Source organism: Maylandia zebra, linkage group LG9 (genome assembly GCF_041146795.1).
Source record: "Maylandia zebra isolate NMK-2024a linkage group LG9, Mzebra_GT3a, whole genome shotgun sequence".
In the NCBI taxonomy this organism is placed as follows: domain Eukaryota; kingdom Metazoa; phylum Chordata; class Actinopteri; order Cichliformes; family Cichlidae; genus Maylandia; species Maylandia zebra.
Genome location: NC_135175.1, coordinates 3,497,624 through 3,515,622, shown reverse-complemented (window position 1 = coordinate 3,515,622; position 17,999 = coordinate 3,497,624). Strand labels below are relative to the sequence as shown.

At 46.5% G+C, this 17,999-nt stretch overlaps 1 protein-coding gene across 1 annotated transcript in view; it reads left to right on the top strand.

Annotated features, from left to right (window-relative positions):
* Positions 1-17,999, top strand: part of sspo (SCO-spondin) — a 100,611-nt gene that overhangs the window by 42,508 nt on the left and 40,104 nt on the right. The window contains exons 63-96 of the mRNA XM_076887896.1: positions 126-255; positions 611-736; positions 1,536-1,621; positions 2,713-2,898; positions 2,994-3,164; positions 3,248-3,503; positions 3,622-3,668; positions 3,792-3,962; positions 4,873-5,007; positions 6,028-6,164; positions 6,248-6,342; positions 6,439-6,488; positions 6,577-6,747; positions 7,006-7,176; positions 8,680-8,759; positions 9,229-9,398; positions 9,515-9,561; positions 9,690-9,890; positions 10,344-10,514; positions 10,623-10,823; positions 10,929-11,019; positions 11,116-11,336; positions 11,421-11,567; positions 11,698-11,864; positions 12,025-12,170; positions 12,815-13,035; positions 13,125-13,160; positions 13,300-13,464; positions 13,653-13,859; positions 13,970-14,137; positions 14,275-14,409; positions 15,282-15,519; positions 17,687-17,839; positions 17,933-17,979. Of these exons, the coding sequence (XP_076744011.1) occupies positions 126-255; positions 611-736; positions 1,536-1,621; positions 2,713-2,898; positions 2,994-3,164; positions 3,248-3,503; positions 3,622-3,668; positions 3,792-3,962; positions 4,873-5,007; positions 6,028-6,164; positions 6,248-6,342; positions 6,439-6,488; positions 6,577-6,747; positions 7,006-7,176; positions 8,680-8,759; positions 9,229-9,398; positions 9,515-9,561; positions 9,690-9,890; positions 10,344-10,514; positions 10,623-10,823; positions 10,929-11,019; positions 11,116-11,336; positions 11,421-11,567; positions 11,698-11,864; positions 12,025-12,170; positions 12,815-13,035; positions 13,125-13,160; positions 13,300-13,464; positions 13,653-13,859; positions 13,970-14,137; positions 14,275-14,409; positions 15,282-15,519; positions 17,687-17,839; positions 17,933-17,979 (4,944 nt within the window). The remainder of the gene's footprint in view (positions 1-125; positions 256-610; positions 737-1,535; positions 1,622-2,712; positions 2,899-2,993; positions 3,165-3,247; positions 3,504-3,621; positions 3,669-3,791; positions 3,963-4,872; positions 5,008-6,027; positions 6,165-6,247; positions 6,343-6,438; positions 6,489-6,576; positions 6,748-7,005; positions 7,177-8,679; positions 8,760-9,228; positions 9,399-9,514; positions 9,562-9,689; positions 9,891-10,343; positions 10,515-10,622; positions 10,824-10,928; positions 11,020-11,115; positions 11,337-11,420; positions 11,568-11,697; positions 11,865-12,024; positions 12,171-12,814; positions 13,036-13,124; positions 13,161-13,299; positions 13,465-13,652; positions 13,860-13,969; positions 14,138-14,274; positions 14,410-15,281; positions 15,520-17,686; positions 17,840-17,932; positions 17,980-17,999) is intronic.

The window sequence follows — 17,999 nt, the reverse complement described above, 5'->3', positions numbered from 1 at the left end:
GAAATTTCAGTGGTCTTCTAGCCTTTGAGCACAGAGGTTCTGAACATTAATTATGTGTTATTGTGCAAGATTTATCCAAATGTAGCTGACACAGTGATTAAGGCATGAATGATGTCTTTCTCCAGGCTGTCGTTGTCCCTACGGGCTGTACCTTCAACAGGGACGATGTGTGAATTCGAGCCAGTGCGTCTGTCACTGGGATGGCCAAACACTGCATCCGGGACAGGTGGTCCCCAGGGACCAGTGTACCACGTGGTAAGACCCACGCTCAGCTCTTTGTGCCTGGAACAAAAGATGATACTAAATAAACACATCAGTCCAAATTCAGGTTTCTGTTGAATTATGGATTTGTTTGTGTTTGTAATAAAATAGTGAGAATCATAATGAGCAGCACTGGCAGCATCGTTTGCACTGGTTTGTGAGGAATTGCTCACATCTGATTGTTTTATTTATTTTTAACAGGGACAGTGTACAGCAATACACAGTTAGCCGCAGCTAATTTTCAGCCACCTATAAATGCAACAACAAACAAACTGATTAATAATCAACCTTTTTAGCTCATGTTTAAAAATACTTTATGTATTCTCGATCAAATTGCTTATTCTTACAGTAAGTGCAGAGATGGGCAAGTGACATGTGACAGATCCAGCTGTGTTGCAACCTGTCACTGGTCAGCCTGGTCGTCATGGTCACCTTGTGATGTAACCTGTGGTCTGGGGCTACAACAACGTTACAGGTAAGCTTGTTTAGTTTAATATATGCTTTAAAGCAGCTCAGTCTGTCCCAGGACCTGCCTGCAAACTCTTGCCTCATGAGGACGGGCATCGCTGAGCACCAGGAGGAACCCAGGATCCACTAACAGTGGGTCCAAGCATCCTGGTACTTAATGGCCGTTTGCTAGCATGTAGACGTCTGTGTGTCCCTCTGTGGATATCGTTCACTGACCCACCACCAAACTGATCACGCTGAACGATGTTACAGTCAGCAAACAATGAAGAAGGTGAAGCTGAAAAGCACAGGGCGCCAATTCTGATGATCTATGTCGGGTTACGAAGTGTTGGGCAGTGAGCACAGGGCCCACTAAAGGACGTCAACCTCCAGGCTAACTTCATGAAGGTGGTGACACTGATCCTCTCTGAGCACAAAGCCACTGAAAAATCAGTCAACACAGATCAGGAGGGAAACCACTCCTGTTTGGAGGAGTTGTTGGTTTCATTATCACAGCAAAGCAGCTGAAACAACAACCCCTCTGCTACTTACCTGACACATCAATGGCCCACAAGTTTAACTGACTTGATGCTGTCCTCTGATTAAAAAGCCTTCCTTTCATGTTTCGACACTGTGTAACACTAACCGCCTGCTTCTGGGATCATACCGTATATTTCTGATGTGAAACACATTACCAGTGTTCAGTTTGTTGGTTGTAAATGCTTATATGTATAATTTATCATTTCTGTATCACTTACTGTTTGGATGTTTGTTTCCTCGCATACTTTAAATAGATTGTGAGGAGTGATTATGCTCTGTGTCCTCAGGTCTCTTCCAGCAGGAGCAGTCAGAGGTCAGCCCTGTCCAGGAGACTCGTCTGAGGCTCAGAGCTGCTCCAGCACATGCTTCCCTGGTATATTACACTCACAGCCTTTACTACTTCTAGACTAGACTATTGCAATTCTCTGTACATGGGCCTCCTCCAGCGTTTTTCAGTTAGTTCAAAATGCCACAGCACGCCTCTTAACTGGCACCAGAAGGCATGAGCACATCACCCCAGTTCTAGGCAATCTACACTGGCTCCCTGTTAAATACCGTATCGTGTTTAAAATCCTTCTGTATACTTTGAACATTTTAAATACCTTGGCGCCCAGTTACCTAACAGACCTTCTCGACGTGCATGGCCGCAACAGAGCGCTCAGATCCTCTAACCAACTGATCTTACTGCAACCAAGGCCCCGACGAAAGACAGGAGGCACCGAGCGTTTGCAATTGCTGCACCTAAACTCTGGAATCATCTTCCAATCGATGTGCGCATGTCAGAATCCATTCAATCATTTAAATCACGCTTAAAAACTCACCTGTTCCATCCAGCTTTTGAATTAGTTTGGACTTCCTCCCAGTCTGCAGTTGTGCTGTCACTGTAACTGTAACTGGTTTACAACTGTTTTTGTTGCTATTTGTTGTAATCCGCTTTGCTGCCTTGTGTGAAGCACTTTGCTGAACACTGTCCTTTTTAAATGTGCAATAGAAATAAATATTGATCTATTGACACGTCCGACACACAGCATGTTACGGTGATTATTGTTGTGTTTTGGGTTTTTATGAGAGAATACAGCTAAGAGCTCAAATTTCTTTTGCACAGAAGTTTAAGTTGTTCTTGTGTAAGTTAGACGAGTTCAAATCAAGCATCGCTGTTCTGTCCACACGTGTGTAAATCTGTTCTGTGCTACATGTACAAAGTTTGAGCAACACAATGCTAAAGGTGATGTAATCCTGCAGCTCAGGAGGGAGTGCAGGTCATCTACTAATTGGAAAGTTGATGCTTTTAATCCCTGGCTGCTCCAGTCTGCATGCAAATGTCCTTGGGCAACTTAGTAACCCCAGGCTGCTCTGTGATGCATCCATCATAGTGTGGCTGTGATAGAAAGTGACCTCTACTCAGGTGCAGTGGAAAGCACTGAATGAGTCCATTACATTACTTTCCCTCCTCTTGTTGTGCAGCGCTACCAGGTGGGACATGGAGTAAGTGGACCGGCTGGTCAGAGTGCAGTAAAACGTGTTTCAACCACGTAGATGATGTGGGGGTGAGGCGACGATTCCGCAGCTGCACGCCGTTTAACCACACGCAGCCCGCCTGCGATGGAGACAGGGAGGAGCAGGAGCCGTGCAACACTGAGCACTGCCCGGGTATGACACATGTAGACACACAAAGACAGGATAGATGGCATCATTCCTGGAAAAAGAGAAAAATGAAAGGCCGTAAAGCTGATGTGTTCTTCTAGTGCCCGGTGGCTGGTCAGCCTGGTCGGCCTGGTCTCAGTGTTCGTCCAGGTGTGACTCTGGTGTCCAGACAAGAGAGCGGTTGTGTAATTCCCCCACACCACAGCATGGAGGTAAAAGCTGTTCTGGGCCTCACATTCAGACACGCGACTGCAACTCTCAGCCCTGCTCAGGTACCGTGTTTGTCCCTGTTACGTTTCGCCACCCCGTCCGCTGAATATCACGTACAAGTCTTGTTGCACTCCTGTCCTCGCAGGCGTGTGTCCAGAGGGCATGACGTATATGACGGTACGAGAGTGCGAGGCTCAAGGGGGCGCGTGTCCACGGGTGTGCTTGGACATGACCTCCACAGAGGTACAGTGTGCCACCACCTGTTACGACGGCTGCTACTGCGCCCCAGGCTTCTACCTGCTCAACAGCAGCTGCGTGCCCCTGGCACAGTGCCCGTGTTACCACCAGGGGGAGATGTACCCAGCTGGCGCCACCCTGCCTGTTGATGCCTGTAATAACTGGTACCTCTCTTTACTCGTGCATCGCATTAAAGAGGAAGATCAAACTGTAGCTCTAACCTTCCATAAATACAGTAATCTATGTGTGAAATCACTTGTCCTTACACTGTGTGTCAAACAGCACATGCACCGATGGAGAAATGCAGTGTGGGACAGCTCCCTGCCCCGGTGAGTGAAAAAGAAACGTGCTGTTGCTGTCTCCCTCTGTCTCTGTGTTTTCTTGCTTAATGGTTTGTGTCTGCCACTTTATTTTCCTTTGTCGTCTCTCGTGTGTGCGTCTGTGTTTCTCAGTGGACTGTGGCTGGAGCAGCTGGACACAGTGGAGTGCCTGCAGCCGGACGTGTGACGTTGGTGTGAGGAGGAGGTATCGTTCAGGAACCGATCCTCCTCCTGCGTTCGGTGGTCGTCCCTGCAAAGGAGACAGGGTTGGGATTGATACCTGCAGCATTGAGCCCTGCTTCGGTGAGAACGACTGAATTAGAAGAAAATATACACTAGTGGTCAAAAGGTTTAGAACAGCCCGATTTTTCAGTTATTCATTACAATTCAAGTCATCCAAGTCCAATGAACAGCTTGAAATGCTACAAAGGTAAGTGTTGAACTGCCAGAGGTAAAAGAAAAAGGTAAGGTTACCCAAAACTGGAAAATAACATACAAGTTAAAATTATACAAAGAGGCCTTTTTCAGGGAACACAGCATGGTTAACAGTTTAAAGCTGCTCTGCAGCAGTGGAGGCTGAGCAGGCCTTGAAAGCTGAGCAGCATCAGCTGAACAGTATTGTACTGCAGAAAGTAGAGTGTTGCTACAGAAATGGTAAGAAAACGGTGATTAACAATGGAAGAGAGACAGACCAACATAACACTTATAAATGCAGGTCTGTGCTACAGAGAGACTGCAAAGAAAGTCAAGATGTCAGTGAGTCCAGTTTCCTTCAGCATCAAAGGCTCAGAAGCTGACAGGAAGAGATCTGCAGACAAAGACACGAGTGAGCCAGAGGACAAGTTTCAAGCAGCTTAATAGTGGTCGTAGTAAGAAAGAGAAGACTTTGAGCTGCAGGTTTGACAGGACGAGTTGCAGCAAGAAAGCCAGACGTCAGAATAAGACAAAGAGGCTTGCCTGGGCCATGAAACACTGCCACTGGACTACTGAAGACTGGAAGAAGGTATCATTGACTGATGGATCAACATGCAGGATCCATGCTTTCATTTCACAGTGCAATCAGACATCAAACTGCATCATTTTCAATAAAAAGCTGGAAAAATTGTGGTGTTCTGAAACTTTTGACCAATAATGTATATGTTCTAAAATTTGAAAAAAAAACTGAAATGAAACCTTTTAAGATGAAAAACTTTAAGCTGTGATTCGTCTGAAGGTTTAAAGGAGCCGTGGAGTCCATGGTCAGAGTGTTCAGTGACGTGTGGAGGAGGATACAGGACTCGAACCCGCGGACCCATACGGATTCACGGCACCACGCAGCAGTTCAGCACCTGCAACCTGCAGCCTTGTGGTAACACAGGAACAGCCTACATCATAATAATAACACAACGCTGGTGTCTGTGTGGATGCAGCGGCTGCAACAAGTGTCTGTGATGGAGGAAGAGAGGCTCCGGTGATCTTCTCAGCTGTTCTCACTCTCCCTTGAGATCCGATACAGTGCATTTACCATACAGACAGTGATGCAGCTGCTCAGGACGCTCTTTCCATTACATCACACAGTCATGGTTAGACTCACTCTGAGTAGCTACAATCCTACAGTCTCAGCCTATTTGCACACTTTGTTTGGTCTTTGTTTATTCACAAGCAGAAGTCACTACTGCTGACATCGTTCACCTTTCTGCAGCTACTTCTCACAAGAACCGAGCGAGGTCCACTTCCCACAACAAACCCACAGAGTTAGCACGAGTCACTTGCAGGTGTTTCTCGAGTTTGTGACTCGTGTGATTTGAGTTGCTACAATCTGATGACTTGTTTAAACTTTATTGTAACTTATGTCTAGTATGGCAGCATGGCACACAGTGCAAAAGCATTTAACCTCTTCTTCATTTCTTAATTTTTTGCATATTTGTGACACTTAAATGTTTAAATTTCATTCAGTATTGGACATACCAGAGGAAATAGAAAATGCAGTATTTAAATGATTATTTCAGAGCCATCCAAACCCAGCTGCCAAGGCGTCCGTTTCGTATTTACTCAGGAGATCTTTGCCTAACTTTAAAATCGTTCTGAATTATTTGTCACAAATATGCAACATCTGAGACATCAGAAAGGGCTAAATACTGTGTCGTGGCACTGTATGGCGTTTCCTTTTATCTGTTGGTGCTGATACAGTTTGGTAACAGAGCCCTGAGTCACATCGCTCATGGGTTGAATTTCCATGGCTGTTGTGTTAAAACTCAGATATTATGACAGTTACATTCTAATTCATACGCTCACCGTTTCGCCCACTTTTCATCCCTTCAAACTGGTGTTTTTGGTTATGCTGTAGGGGTTTTTACTGGTCTTTTCTCTGACTCTGTTGCTGTGCTAGATGAAGGGAAGAAGTGTCCTCCGGGCCAGGAGTGGATGCAGTGTATGATGGGAGCAGTGTCGTGCATGGACCTCACATTGGATCTCAGCAGGAACTGTACTCCGGGATGCCGGTGTCCACAAGGGACTGTCCAGCAGGTGAATGGGTGACAGGAATACACACACACATAAACAGATGGTTTGGGTACGACCTCTTTGCTCACGGGCTCCTACGTTCCCAGGACGGTGTGTGTGTGAGCGAGTCTGACTGTCGCTGTGATGTAGGCGGAGAGCAGTACAACCCGGGAGACACCGTGCCCTTAGACTGCAGTAACTGGTAAGTAAAGCTGGCTTGCTTCAGCAGATATATGAGCCGTGACAAACTGTGGAGATATAAAGTGGATTAAACACAAATGTGTGTCAAATATTTCAGTACCTGTGAAGGAGGAAGGCTGGTGACCTGTTCCCGTTTTAGCTGCAATGGTATGTATTTACAGTGCGATGATGTCTTTCGTCTTTTATAACGTGATTTACACTGATTTTGCCTGATTTTACCGCACAAACCAAACAGTTGATGGCCAGTGGTCAGCATGGACTCCCTGGGGTCATTGTTCGGTGTCTTGTGGAGCAGGCCTTCAGTCTCGGTACCGGTTCTGCTCCAGCCCCCGGCCCTCTGGCAGTGGCCTGCCTTGTACGGGCCCTCACCATGAGGACCAAGTCTGCATCATCGCCCCGTGTGACCGTGGGTTACTTTTCTGTCCCTGTGCATTGACTAATAGTCTGAGCAAACGTGAAGTTTCATTTGTCTGGCTTTGAATCAGTTACTAGGAAAGTGACGCCTCCCTGTCGTACAGTAGGATGCAGTAAACTCACAGTAAAGTGTCCACACTGCCACTTTAAAGTTTTGAAGGGGTTCTTGTATTTATGTTGATCTGCTCAGCTTACTAACCTTTATTTGCTCTCTTCATGTTTTTTAATGTGATGCGTTGGCTTTTTCCAGGTGATGGTGGCTGGGGTCAGTGGAGTCATTGGACGGAGTGTACCAAGTCTTGTGGTGGGGGGGTCCGAAGCAGAAGGAGAAATTGTGACAGTCCCAGTCCAGAGGGGGAGGGGAATTACTGTGAGGGGCTGGGAAGTAAAGTCACATCCTGTAACACCGAGCACTGTCCAGGTGCGTTTGTATTACTAGCATGTGCTGTCTGCTAACTACACTGAGTACAGCGCGGTAGATTCTGTATTACTGAGGGTTGTCATTCCTCAGTGGCTCACTATGGGATTGGCCTGTCTGCTGATCGCAACGACCATGTCGGGCAGAGCCACGTACCATTAAGTGGCTGCGACGCAGGCATTGTTCAAACGCCTCTTTGTGCTTCAAGCATATCTTGACCTGCAATATAGGCTAGCTATTATAGCTGTCCATAGATATGAGTGCTAACGCTAACTTGTCTGTCATTGTTACTTGGCTTCATCCTGACCTTGAGTCTTCGCCATGCACCGTGGTATTCTACCACTTAGCTGTACGCTGAGATGGTTTCTTTTTACGATTATGCACATCAGCCGACATCTTCTTTGCTGTAGTTAGCATACAAGCTAACACAGACAGTCCTCCTGAGATATACTGAGTAGAAACACACACCAGGTTTACTTGTGTTGCCTAAGGCTAGAACATGCCCAGCTCACGATTGAAGGCGTTGGTTTATGTGGGCACTGGATGAGGATGACAATGAGGTCAGACCCCAGAGAAATCTTCATCCTCTACGCTGAGGCTGCCGAGCCTAACAATGAACGGTTCCTGGTGTGCACCAGCACCTGTTCCCAGCATAGATAGAATATGTATTTAGTTCAAAATTCCCAAACAAATCAAGCCCCGGCCAGCCCCCGTAAGCCCACCAGGCCAGGAGGGGAGGGTGGGCTGGCCATGGAATGACCGAACTCTACAGCAGCTCCACTGGGACAGTTCTTGTAGCCTGTCGGTCAGCAGGTCAGAAAGAAGATGCTACCCTGGCAATCTCCTTCGTTCCCACAGGTGAAAAAGCTGCATGGTCCCCATTCATCAGCCCACATGCTACATTCCTAAGTGTGTTGCACATGATAACCTCCTCCCACTTTTGACTTTGCCCTATGTTAGCTCTTTTGGTGGAGTAAATATCTCAGAAGATACAAATTCAGGAGGAGGTTTGATTTTCAGAGCGTGTGTCACGTCCTTTGGCGGCCCGCCTCTGAGCCCTCAGAGCTTTTGTACGTTGCACCAAAGTGGTCATAGCAAGGCATTTGTTTACCTACGTATTTAGACCGCTGGCTAATTCTAATTTGGTCAGACCAAGAAACTACAACACAAGGATCTGTTGTCCTTGAAGCATCTTACCATACTAAGGCTTCATCATAAACACAAAAGTGTTTCTCTAGGAGAACTTTAAGTCGTGTGTTCTCAGAGTGAGATGTCTCACAGCCCACCTTGTTGGGTCAAAGGGCGACGAGGTGCTTATCTTAAATAATAACTGTGAAGTAATGCAAACTCAAGTGTGATTGGATCAGCCCAGCGTGGTCGTGCATGAGACACATCCCTCTAAGGAATACGCAGGGAGATGCTTCCTATATTAGCCATCTCAATCATGCTACTCTGAGAACCAGGGTTATGTAAGTAACCCAAAGTCCTGTATGCTTGTGTTTTCAGTGGCACCATGTTCCCAGGTCCCAGGAACAGTGTTCAGCAGCTGTGGGCCATCCTGCCCTCGCTCCTGTGATGACCTTACTGTGAGTATCACTAGTGTGACTCCTGTCTGTCACTCGATGTATTTCATGCTTCTTATCCACAACCAGGTTCTGGAGGGTGTCATCAAAACAAGCTCAGTCCTCCCTCTCCTCAGCACCTCCTCCAGGTTTTCCAGGGTGATGCTGAGGTGAAATAATTTATCAACCATGCCCTGGGTCATGGTGGGAACTGCCTCATGAAAGTTCTCCTCCTGTTTAAGCCTTTGAAAAAAAACATTCTGCCACTTGTATCTACAGTCTTATCCTTTCAGCCACTACCCACAGTATTGTACTGATAACTAAGTCCTTAACAGACTGGTACCAATCCACCTGTCAGCCTCCCACTTTGATCTGGTTCCACAGAGTGGACATCCACCCTTTTCTGACTTATGTCAGACGTGGATGTGCTTATTCTCACACTCATTACTGGGGATTAATAAAAGTCCTAATTCCCCCCCCCCCTCTCTCTCAGCACTGTGAGTGGCACTGTGAGCCAGGATGCTACTGTACAGAGGGAAAAGTCATGTCTGCTAATGGGACCGTCTGTTTAGAGAAGGAAGATTGTCCCTGCCTGGACCTTAACACCGGACGACGACTGGAACCTGGAGACACCATTGAAGCCATTGATGGATGCAACAACTGGTCAGAATTATACAAACACAAGAAGCACACGTAACACATGTAAAACACATTAGGATACACAAAGATAACCAGTTAGAAAGGAAACCTGAAGATCCTTCTGTTCCTTTGTTCTTTAGCACCTGCGAAGGTGGGAAATTCAACTGTACTCGAAACCCTTGTCCAGGTAAGTAAAGCCAGCTTTCAGTTTCAGTCAGATCATCTTAATAGTGTTAATATGTAGGACGATGTAGACAATGGCTATGTCTTGTAGTGGGTATAAAATAGCACAGATAGTTGTTACATCCAATTTAGTGTCAGGTGGCTGGTGTGAGTGGTCAGAGTGGACCCCCTGCTCCAGGACCTGTGGAGCAGAGTCGGTGACCCGATACAGAAGCTGCAGCTGTCCTGAGCCAGAGGCCGGAGGAGAGCCGTGCTCTGGTGAGCAGGAACTGCACAGTGGGGTTGGAGTTCAGATCCACAGGCAGCCCTGCCCTGTCGTTACTTTCTGTCCAGGTGAGATGATAATGTCTCATGGAAAGACACATTCGCACAGTTTGTAAATGTTCTGGATGCGTGTGGCTGAAACTACTTGCCTTTGGGCTGAAGGTCAGAGGTCAGAGGTCACGTTTTCTGAAAATCTTGTGAATGCAATGACTCAAGATGGAAGTCAGCTAGGATTTTTGATTTTATAGCATTTATACAGATTTCTGTGTCATGCTGAAAAATGACCTACTGTTATTGCACTTTTCTCTCTCACTGAGATATTACAGTTTTGTTTTGCTACTGTTGTTAATCACTGTGCATTTGTCTCTTACTTATAGCCTCGACCGTTTCAAATATTTTCAAATATTAATATTTTAATTTGTGTCGGTTTTCTTTTTGGTTTTCTGGTTCCAGCTACAGATTCTCAGTTACATCAGAGTAGTTGTACCTCTTCTTCTTCTCATTGCCATACTGTGTCTTTAGTTCATGGCTCGTGGAGTCCCTGGTCCATGTGGTCAGAGTGTGATGGATGCACAGGATCGTCAACTCGGACCAGAGAGTGTAACAGTCCTCCTGCTAGATTCGGCGGTCTGCCGTGTCTGGGAGAGGGGAGGCAGAGCCGCCCTTGCAGTGAAAATCTCACCATCTGCTCAGGTTAGCATAGCTGTGGGTTTCATTCACTTTGACCGTAGAACTGCATAAACACTGTTCCACTTTTAAAAAACGATGTGGATGGTAATTCTATTCAAACCTTGTTCTCAGACTGTGGTGGAGGCCAGGAAGAATGGCCTTGTGGGAAGCCCTGTCCTCGCTTCTGTTCAGATCTCCATGGTGACACAGAGTGCTTGGACTCCCCTGAGTGTAACGCGACCTGTGGTTGTCCTGGTGACACGGTGCTGCAGGACGGAGTGTGTGTGGTGAGACAGGAGTGTCGCTGCAAATACCACGACAGCTCTGCTAATGGTTTGATCCTAATTTTGCTAACTTGTAAATATCAGCGTGTTAGACTGTGAACATTTTACTCCACTCAGTGTGATCATTTGCTCTGATCGGTCTATTTTTGTGCAGATTCAAGCAATGCATCGTGGCTATGGCCCGGTGGATCTGATTGGCTGTTTGCAAATCCAGGAGAGAAAATTATCAGTGACTGCAAAAACTGGTAAGCAGCTGATTCTTATTTTGGTTTAATTCACTCTTAATGTTCGAATAGCAAAAAAATAATGCCACATAATGTTTTTTCCCGACCTAATCTCAGCTCGTGTGAGGCTGGCGTTCTGCAGTGTCAGTCTGTCCCCGGCTGCCATGTCGACGGTGGCTGGAGCCAATGGGGAGCCTGGACTGAATGCTCTCTTTCATGTGGCGGTGGAGTCAAGTTCAGAAGGCGCCTGTGTGATAATCCGTCTCCGCAGAGTGGCGGAAGAGGCTGCCTGGGTGATGCTGAGCAGCAGAGAGACTGCAACACGCACCTGTGCACAGGTAGTCATGACGGGCTCATCTAGGTTTTTTACACTACCATCTGCATTGTTACATGTGTGATGTCTGTCTGTATTGTGTCTCCAGAGTCAGTGGGCCCGTGGTTGCCGTGGTCTCAGTGGTCCGAGTGCTCGGTCAGCTGCGGTGGAGGGCAGCAGTACCGCTCTCGTCTCTGCAGCCTTCCAGCGTGCAGCGGTCGTCAGAGCAAGATCTGCAACACCCACGTCTGCCTCGGTGAGCGTCTGCTTCCTGTGCAGTATTTGTAGCCATGCTGCAAAGTTATATTTACACTGCTCCAGTTGGAGGACTGTTTAATTAGTGTCTTTAACTGCTGTTGCTGCGTGGGCTTCATGTCGCTCTGCAGAGGTGGGCTGCCCTCCTGGCAGGCTGTACAGGGAGTGTGAACGAGGAGAAGGTTGTCCTTTCAGCTGCGCTCAGGTCAGCGGCAGGGAGGGATGCTACGCTGACGGCTGCGAGGAAGGCTGCCACTGTCCCGTGCACACCTACCAGCACCGTGGACTCTGCTTGTCGGTGGGTTCAGAGTAACTTCAGTAGTAGACATGTGACGTTTTAAAAGTGCAGCACAGAAAATGAAGAGCATGAACCAGGCTGTGATGCACCACTGAGAAGATCATTTCAAACTGATGCAGTTTCTTCTCTTTAGAGGGTGTTTGTGCTTGGTGTGTTTCAGGAGTGTCCATGTCTGGTGGATAAAGAGCTGCTGGCCTCTCTGCAGAGCGTCTCTGTGACACCAGTCGCATCCCTGCTGTTTCATAACATCTCAGAGGATATGGAGCTCCAGTCTGGAGATACGTTTGTCCATGACTGCAGCGCCTGGTAAGCAGAGAACTTTGGGAATAATATTACAATTAAAAAAAAACATATTTTAAATAACTACTTCCAAAGTAGTCGTGACATCCCGTTCAGGTGGGGGCAGCTATCAAAGTGGGAGAGGTGGGCTGCACCGTGGACACGTCGAAGTATCCATGGAAATCACTGCAAAGCCGTTATCACAGGAATGACACCGTTGTCATTTGAGATGGACTGAGTTGAGAGCAAAATTTTATGGCCTCATTCAGATCTGACTGAGTCATTAATTCTGAACAGTTGATGCTGGTTTTATACAAACCTGCTGATATCCAGACAGCCCATTCTTCAGGGCAGGCCTTTCTTCTTATTAGCAAAGATAACGCCAAAGCACAGGATGGATGCATTCCAGCACTGTGGCCCTGTAATAAAGACTTCCAGTGTCAAACTGGCCTGTCCACAGTCCACCGGTCCCACTTTGAGAACATCTACCACAGTGTACAGCTACAACCTGAACTGGTGCGCAGCTACAATCCTGTACTGAGTAAGAAATGGAAAACATTTGTTGTTGTGACACAGTGGGAGCGATGCCAACTGTGTCATACGTATAAAACAGTGTAAAACTGCTGTTATATGGAAAATCACCACCAGTCTACCCCTTTTGTTCCCCGTAGCGAGTGTGTGCACGGCAGGTGGAACTGTTCTCTGGAGCACTGTCCTGTACACGGTGCTTTGTCTTCCTGGGGCCCCTGGAGCCCTTGCTCACTATCCTGCGGTGGTTTGGGGCTCAAAACCCGCTCTAGAGGTTGCACACAGCCCGCCCCGGCCCGTGGAGGGAGAGACTGCCAGGGGCCACGGAGGGAAACGACCTACTGCCAGGCCCCTGACTGTCCAGGTACTTTGGAGAGATTCTGTAGAACACGTGTAATATGTGTATTTCAGGGATGAAGGTCAGATTCATGAAAAGCTGCTTTTCCCCTCCAGCTACTGTTGTTCCAACAGAAGAACCAGCCACACCGGGTAGGTTCACTTTTCTGTGCACTCATTTGACTCTGTTCCTTTGGTTGCCATTTTCTTGTATTTGTGCATGCTGTTTAGGCTTTTCTTATCTTAAATATCCTCTCTGTATTTCATCATCTTTCCGTTTCCATCTCCTCAGAGGAGGACTCTGGGTTCTCTCCCTGGTCGCCGTGGAGTCCTTGCACAAAGACCTGCACCGACGCTCTCAGCCCGGCCCTGAAGTCCCGCCATCGACAGTGTGTGACACCAGCCTGTTCTGGAAGCTCTCACCAAGAGAAGGCATGCAACTTGCCCCAGTGTCCAGGTACACCACGCCCACTGTCTGCCTGCCTCTATTTATTTAATAAATCAGTTTGTGTTGCCTTATATAACTATAATATAAAGTACAAGTTAGTGCTCAGTTGATATGACTGCAGGAGCTGCGTGTGTGGTTCTTGCTTTGATGAATACAAGCGTCAACCAAGCTTATGTGTTTTGTGTTTCTGTTTTGAGGCGAGGTGTGTGTAGAGGCCGAGTGTGTGCGAAGGAACTGTTCGTGGACCAAGTGGGCAGAGTGGAGCGCTTGCTCGCGGTCCTGCGGCGTGGGTCAGCAGCAGAGGATCCGAACGTTCCTGAGCCCCGGAACAAACGGCTCGTGGTGCGAGGACATCCTCGGAGGAAACGTGGAGCATCGCTTCTGTAACATCAAACCCTGCAGAGGTCAGCTGTAATTATCAGTTCAAACTCTTCAGTGAAGGAATATTTAAAAAGCCAAAGAGAGAGTTTCATTTTTCACTTACTGGTCTGCGTTTGTGTTCGATGTTGTGTAGTTGATGGAGGCTGGTCCCGGTGGAGTCCGTGGTCGCGCTGTGATAAGCGTTGCGGCGGCGGACGCTCGATACGCACTCGCTCCTGCTCTAGTCCTCCACCCAAAAATGGTGGAAAGAAGTGTGCAGGAGAGAAGAACCAAGTGAAACCTTGCAACACCAAACCGTGCGGTGAGTCTGATCTACCACGTCCTGCGTTTGGCTCCTCATTGTTCCAGCATATGGCTGTTTATCTACAGGAGTGTGTGTTCAGCCTGTGCAGATAGCATCATGGCAAAACTCAGGAACTGCTGTCTGTGTATTGTCAGATGATAGAGGGTGCCCACCAGGCCAAGAGTTTGTGATGTGTGCCAGCCAGTGTCCACAGCGCTGCTCAGACCTCCAGCAGGGCATAGAGTGCCAGACCAACAGCGAATGTCAGCCTGGCTGCCGCTGCCCTCAAGGTACACAAGTCACACCTCATATGTGCGTGTCTTTGTCCGAAAAGTTCCTCTCCTGGCACTGATTTAACCCCTAAACTGTTCTGTGCTCTCCACTGAGAGAATAGCTTCGCGTCTAGAAATGGGTTTGTTATAACTCCTCTGCCTTCTTTAGGATTCGGGGTTCTGAGAATATACAAATTCCTAGAGTCCTGAATCCCCAACATGTGCACGGGATCCATCTGCACACAGCTGACTCAGCGTAAAAGTTCTCTGCAGTTCTCAGTAGAACCTTCTAAGAGACGTAATTCAGTTACAAATGGTGTTTACTCCAGTTAGAAACTGTTGAATTGGAACAGACTGAGTGGCTCATCAGTGGTAAAACAAAAGCAGAGCGGACTGTAACAGGTAACACAGGCCTTCAGTTTAACAGCATTATCAGGCAGCCAGTCATATTCTGTTGATGTTTGATTGACCTTGGTTGGGTTATTTAGGTGTAAGAGTTGTTTCCACTGTTTAAAACTGGCTAAATCTTTTAAAGATAAATAACCTAACCGGCTCGACGTCACACAAGTATTAGAATTTAGTTTTTTCCAAAGACATTATTGGAGTGAGACGAGGAAAAATCTTAAAGTGAGTCTGGGAGAATTCCCCAACAATAAATATGATGGCAGAAATCAACAACAACAGGTTTAACTGGTGATTCTGTAATGGCCCTGTGGACCATTAAGATGACATCTCATTTAGATGATGTTTCAGAGTAGCTGTGCAGTGCAAGGCGTCATTCTGCTGCCAAGTGATGAGATTTGCATCTAGAATTGTTTTGTTAAAACGAATTCATTTTTTTTCATTAGCATGAATCGTGGTTTGCGTATCTTTTGTACGTGTGTGTTTAGGTCAGTTGCAGCAGGACGGGGTGTGTGTGCAGCTGTGGCAGTGTGACTGTGTGGACTCACTGGGGCAGATTTGGGTGGCCGGCAGCACGCATCAGGTGGACTGCAACAACTGCACCTGCTCTGACGGACAGCTGCTCTGCAGCAATGACAGCTGCCAGGCTACCTGTGTTTGGAGCTCCTGGTCCAGCTGGGCTCCTTGCAGTGTTTCCTGTGGACAGGGCCAGAGAACCAGATACAGGTGAGGTCTCCTGGGACCTGGACGAAGGAGACATGGTTTGTTTTGTAAACTGTTAAATTCTTGTTTGAGCACGTCCGTGTTTGGACATTAAAATGGGATCCAGACGGAGGAAAGTTTTTTTTACAAATCTGAAACTGGATTTTAAACAGGTTTTAAGTGGTACGCTCTTTAACAACAAGACGGAGATCATAACGATCAGAAAATCTATCATATTGTTTCCAGTGTAGAGATGGCACGATGCCACTTTTTTATGTCCGATACCGATATCATCAATTTGGATATCGGCCGATACCGATATGAATCAGATATAGTGTTTTTTAATCAATAAAACTGTATTTTTTAAATATCTTGCTGCTTTTTGTATAAGTTCATACTCAAGTTTAAAAAAACAACTACACTAAAGCTATTCTGTTAAACCTGTATGTAAAAAAATACAACAAAATATTTCATAGTTCAGCAAAACTGATCAATCTAATAAACTTAAACCTGCTCCATCCTCCCTATTCTGGTGTTTTAAAGAGTAAGCAGCTCCCCCCCACCCTCCACCTCATGATGCTTAATCAACGTAATCAACTTTAATATGATGCAGTGTGAAAAAAGAAAAAATGCACAGAAATAAATAATTTTTCTACAATAATAAAATAGATTCAACATCTTTCTTCTACAGAACTGCAGACTGCACAGATGGTATCTTCCCAAAGGAAAAAGTACATAGCTTACTAGTATATTAGACTTAACAGTTACTATATACAGTAATGGACTTCTATATATTTTACACCAGATTAAAACTTTGGGTGTAAGATTCAGATAATTATTTATTGAAAGCTCGACATTTTAAATGAGAATAAGAAAGAAAAGTATGTCTTTGTGCCCCCTTTTCCCTGTTCATGCCCTATCGGCCCCCCTGGCTACACTTTGCTAGATCCGCCCCTGCACAGTTACCAGCGTCAGCTACGTAGAAAAAGATCCTGGTGTAGAAAGTAATATTAAATAAATTCTAACAACAGCTGATCAAGCTTAAACGTGCTGCTGTTGTTCAGCCGCTGGAGCAAAGTGGGCCAAAAATAAAGAAGAGAGACGGACTCACGACAGAAAAGCCGATCAGCTGATCACTGATCAGTTTCACGATTGAAGTAGCAGCAGCAGAGAGAGAGAGAGAGAGGCAGTCGCTCCATATATCGCTTGTTAAGCTTTACAAACATTCAGAGATGAACTTACACACTTGCTTTACTTCTCTCTGGGATCACTTCAGAGATGAAATGCTGGTTTGGTAGTGAGGCTACAAATACACACAGCCGCTCTATCACTGACCACACTGCTCCGACGTGCTACGGTTATGAGCCGAGTTACGCCGTGTCGCAAGTTTTGTGAGGTGCTTTTTTGATATCTAATGGATCGGATTACATTTTTTATTTCTCTCCGATATCCGATCCAGTAATTTACGTCAGTATCGGACCGATACCGATACGTAATATGGGATCGGTCCATCTCTACTCCAGTGTTTGTCTTCTGTAATTGCTGAATTAAGGATAAAGTTGATTCGAGTTGTCTGAGTCAGTGTGACGATTAACTCTGTCGTCTGTCTTTTGTCCGTGTCAGGAGATAAAATCGGGGCTCTGCGGGAGCCGGAGCGTCACTTGCTGAAAGCATTTCTTTCAAAAGAATGAATTTGCTGCTGATCAGACACCTTCCTGATGGATAGTTAAATAGCTTCGTTTCCATGGTACTGCAAGTTCTCAATGCTAATTCCAAATCTTAGAATTTACAAATAACATAAGATACATTTAACACTTTAAATCACATATGAAAGCAGTCACGGAGTAACAGATTAGTGATCCAGGCTTCCTGCTACCACAGTAAGTCAGCAATGTAAACAATAATGGAGTCTAGTAGGTTAGGGGGCGGAGCCAGAGTTTCAGTCTCACAGCATGGGGGTAGAGGTTATTCTGGACTGGATCCTGCGCTGCAGTTTTCAGAGCACCTAAAGGCTGATGATTTTCTGAACCCTGACTGTGAATCTTAATATATGAAACGTGAAAAGAGCGTGATGGTTGGTTCATTGTCTTTGGTTCTGCAGTGTATCTGTGGATATAAATACATGCAGTGGTATTAAACTGGTTTTCGGTGTATTCCACTGTGATTACCTGCTGTTCGTGTTATGTGCCAGGTCTCTGACCCCAGACACCGAGGGAACACGTTGCCACTTTGAGGAGGTCCAGCACAGACCCTGCAGTCCAGGAACCTGCCCGCCTCTCTGTCTCCTTGACAACCAGACGCTCAGTGTGGGTGACACCTGGCTCCAAGGAGAATGTAAACAATGGTGCGTTAGATAAGGACAGAGGATATGGATGTTAATGACAAAAATGAAATGTCAGTGATACTGTGCTGGAAGCTCTGCCTGTGTTTCTTCTAGCACGTGCACTCCAGAGGGAGTTTTCTGCCAAGACATCGACTGCAGAGGTGCGTCGCCGTGTTTCTGT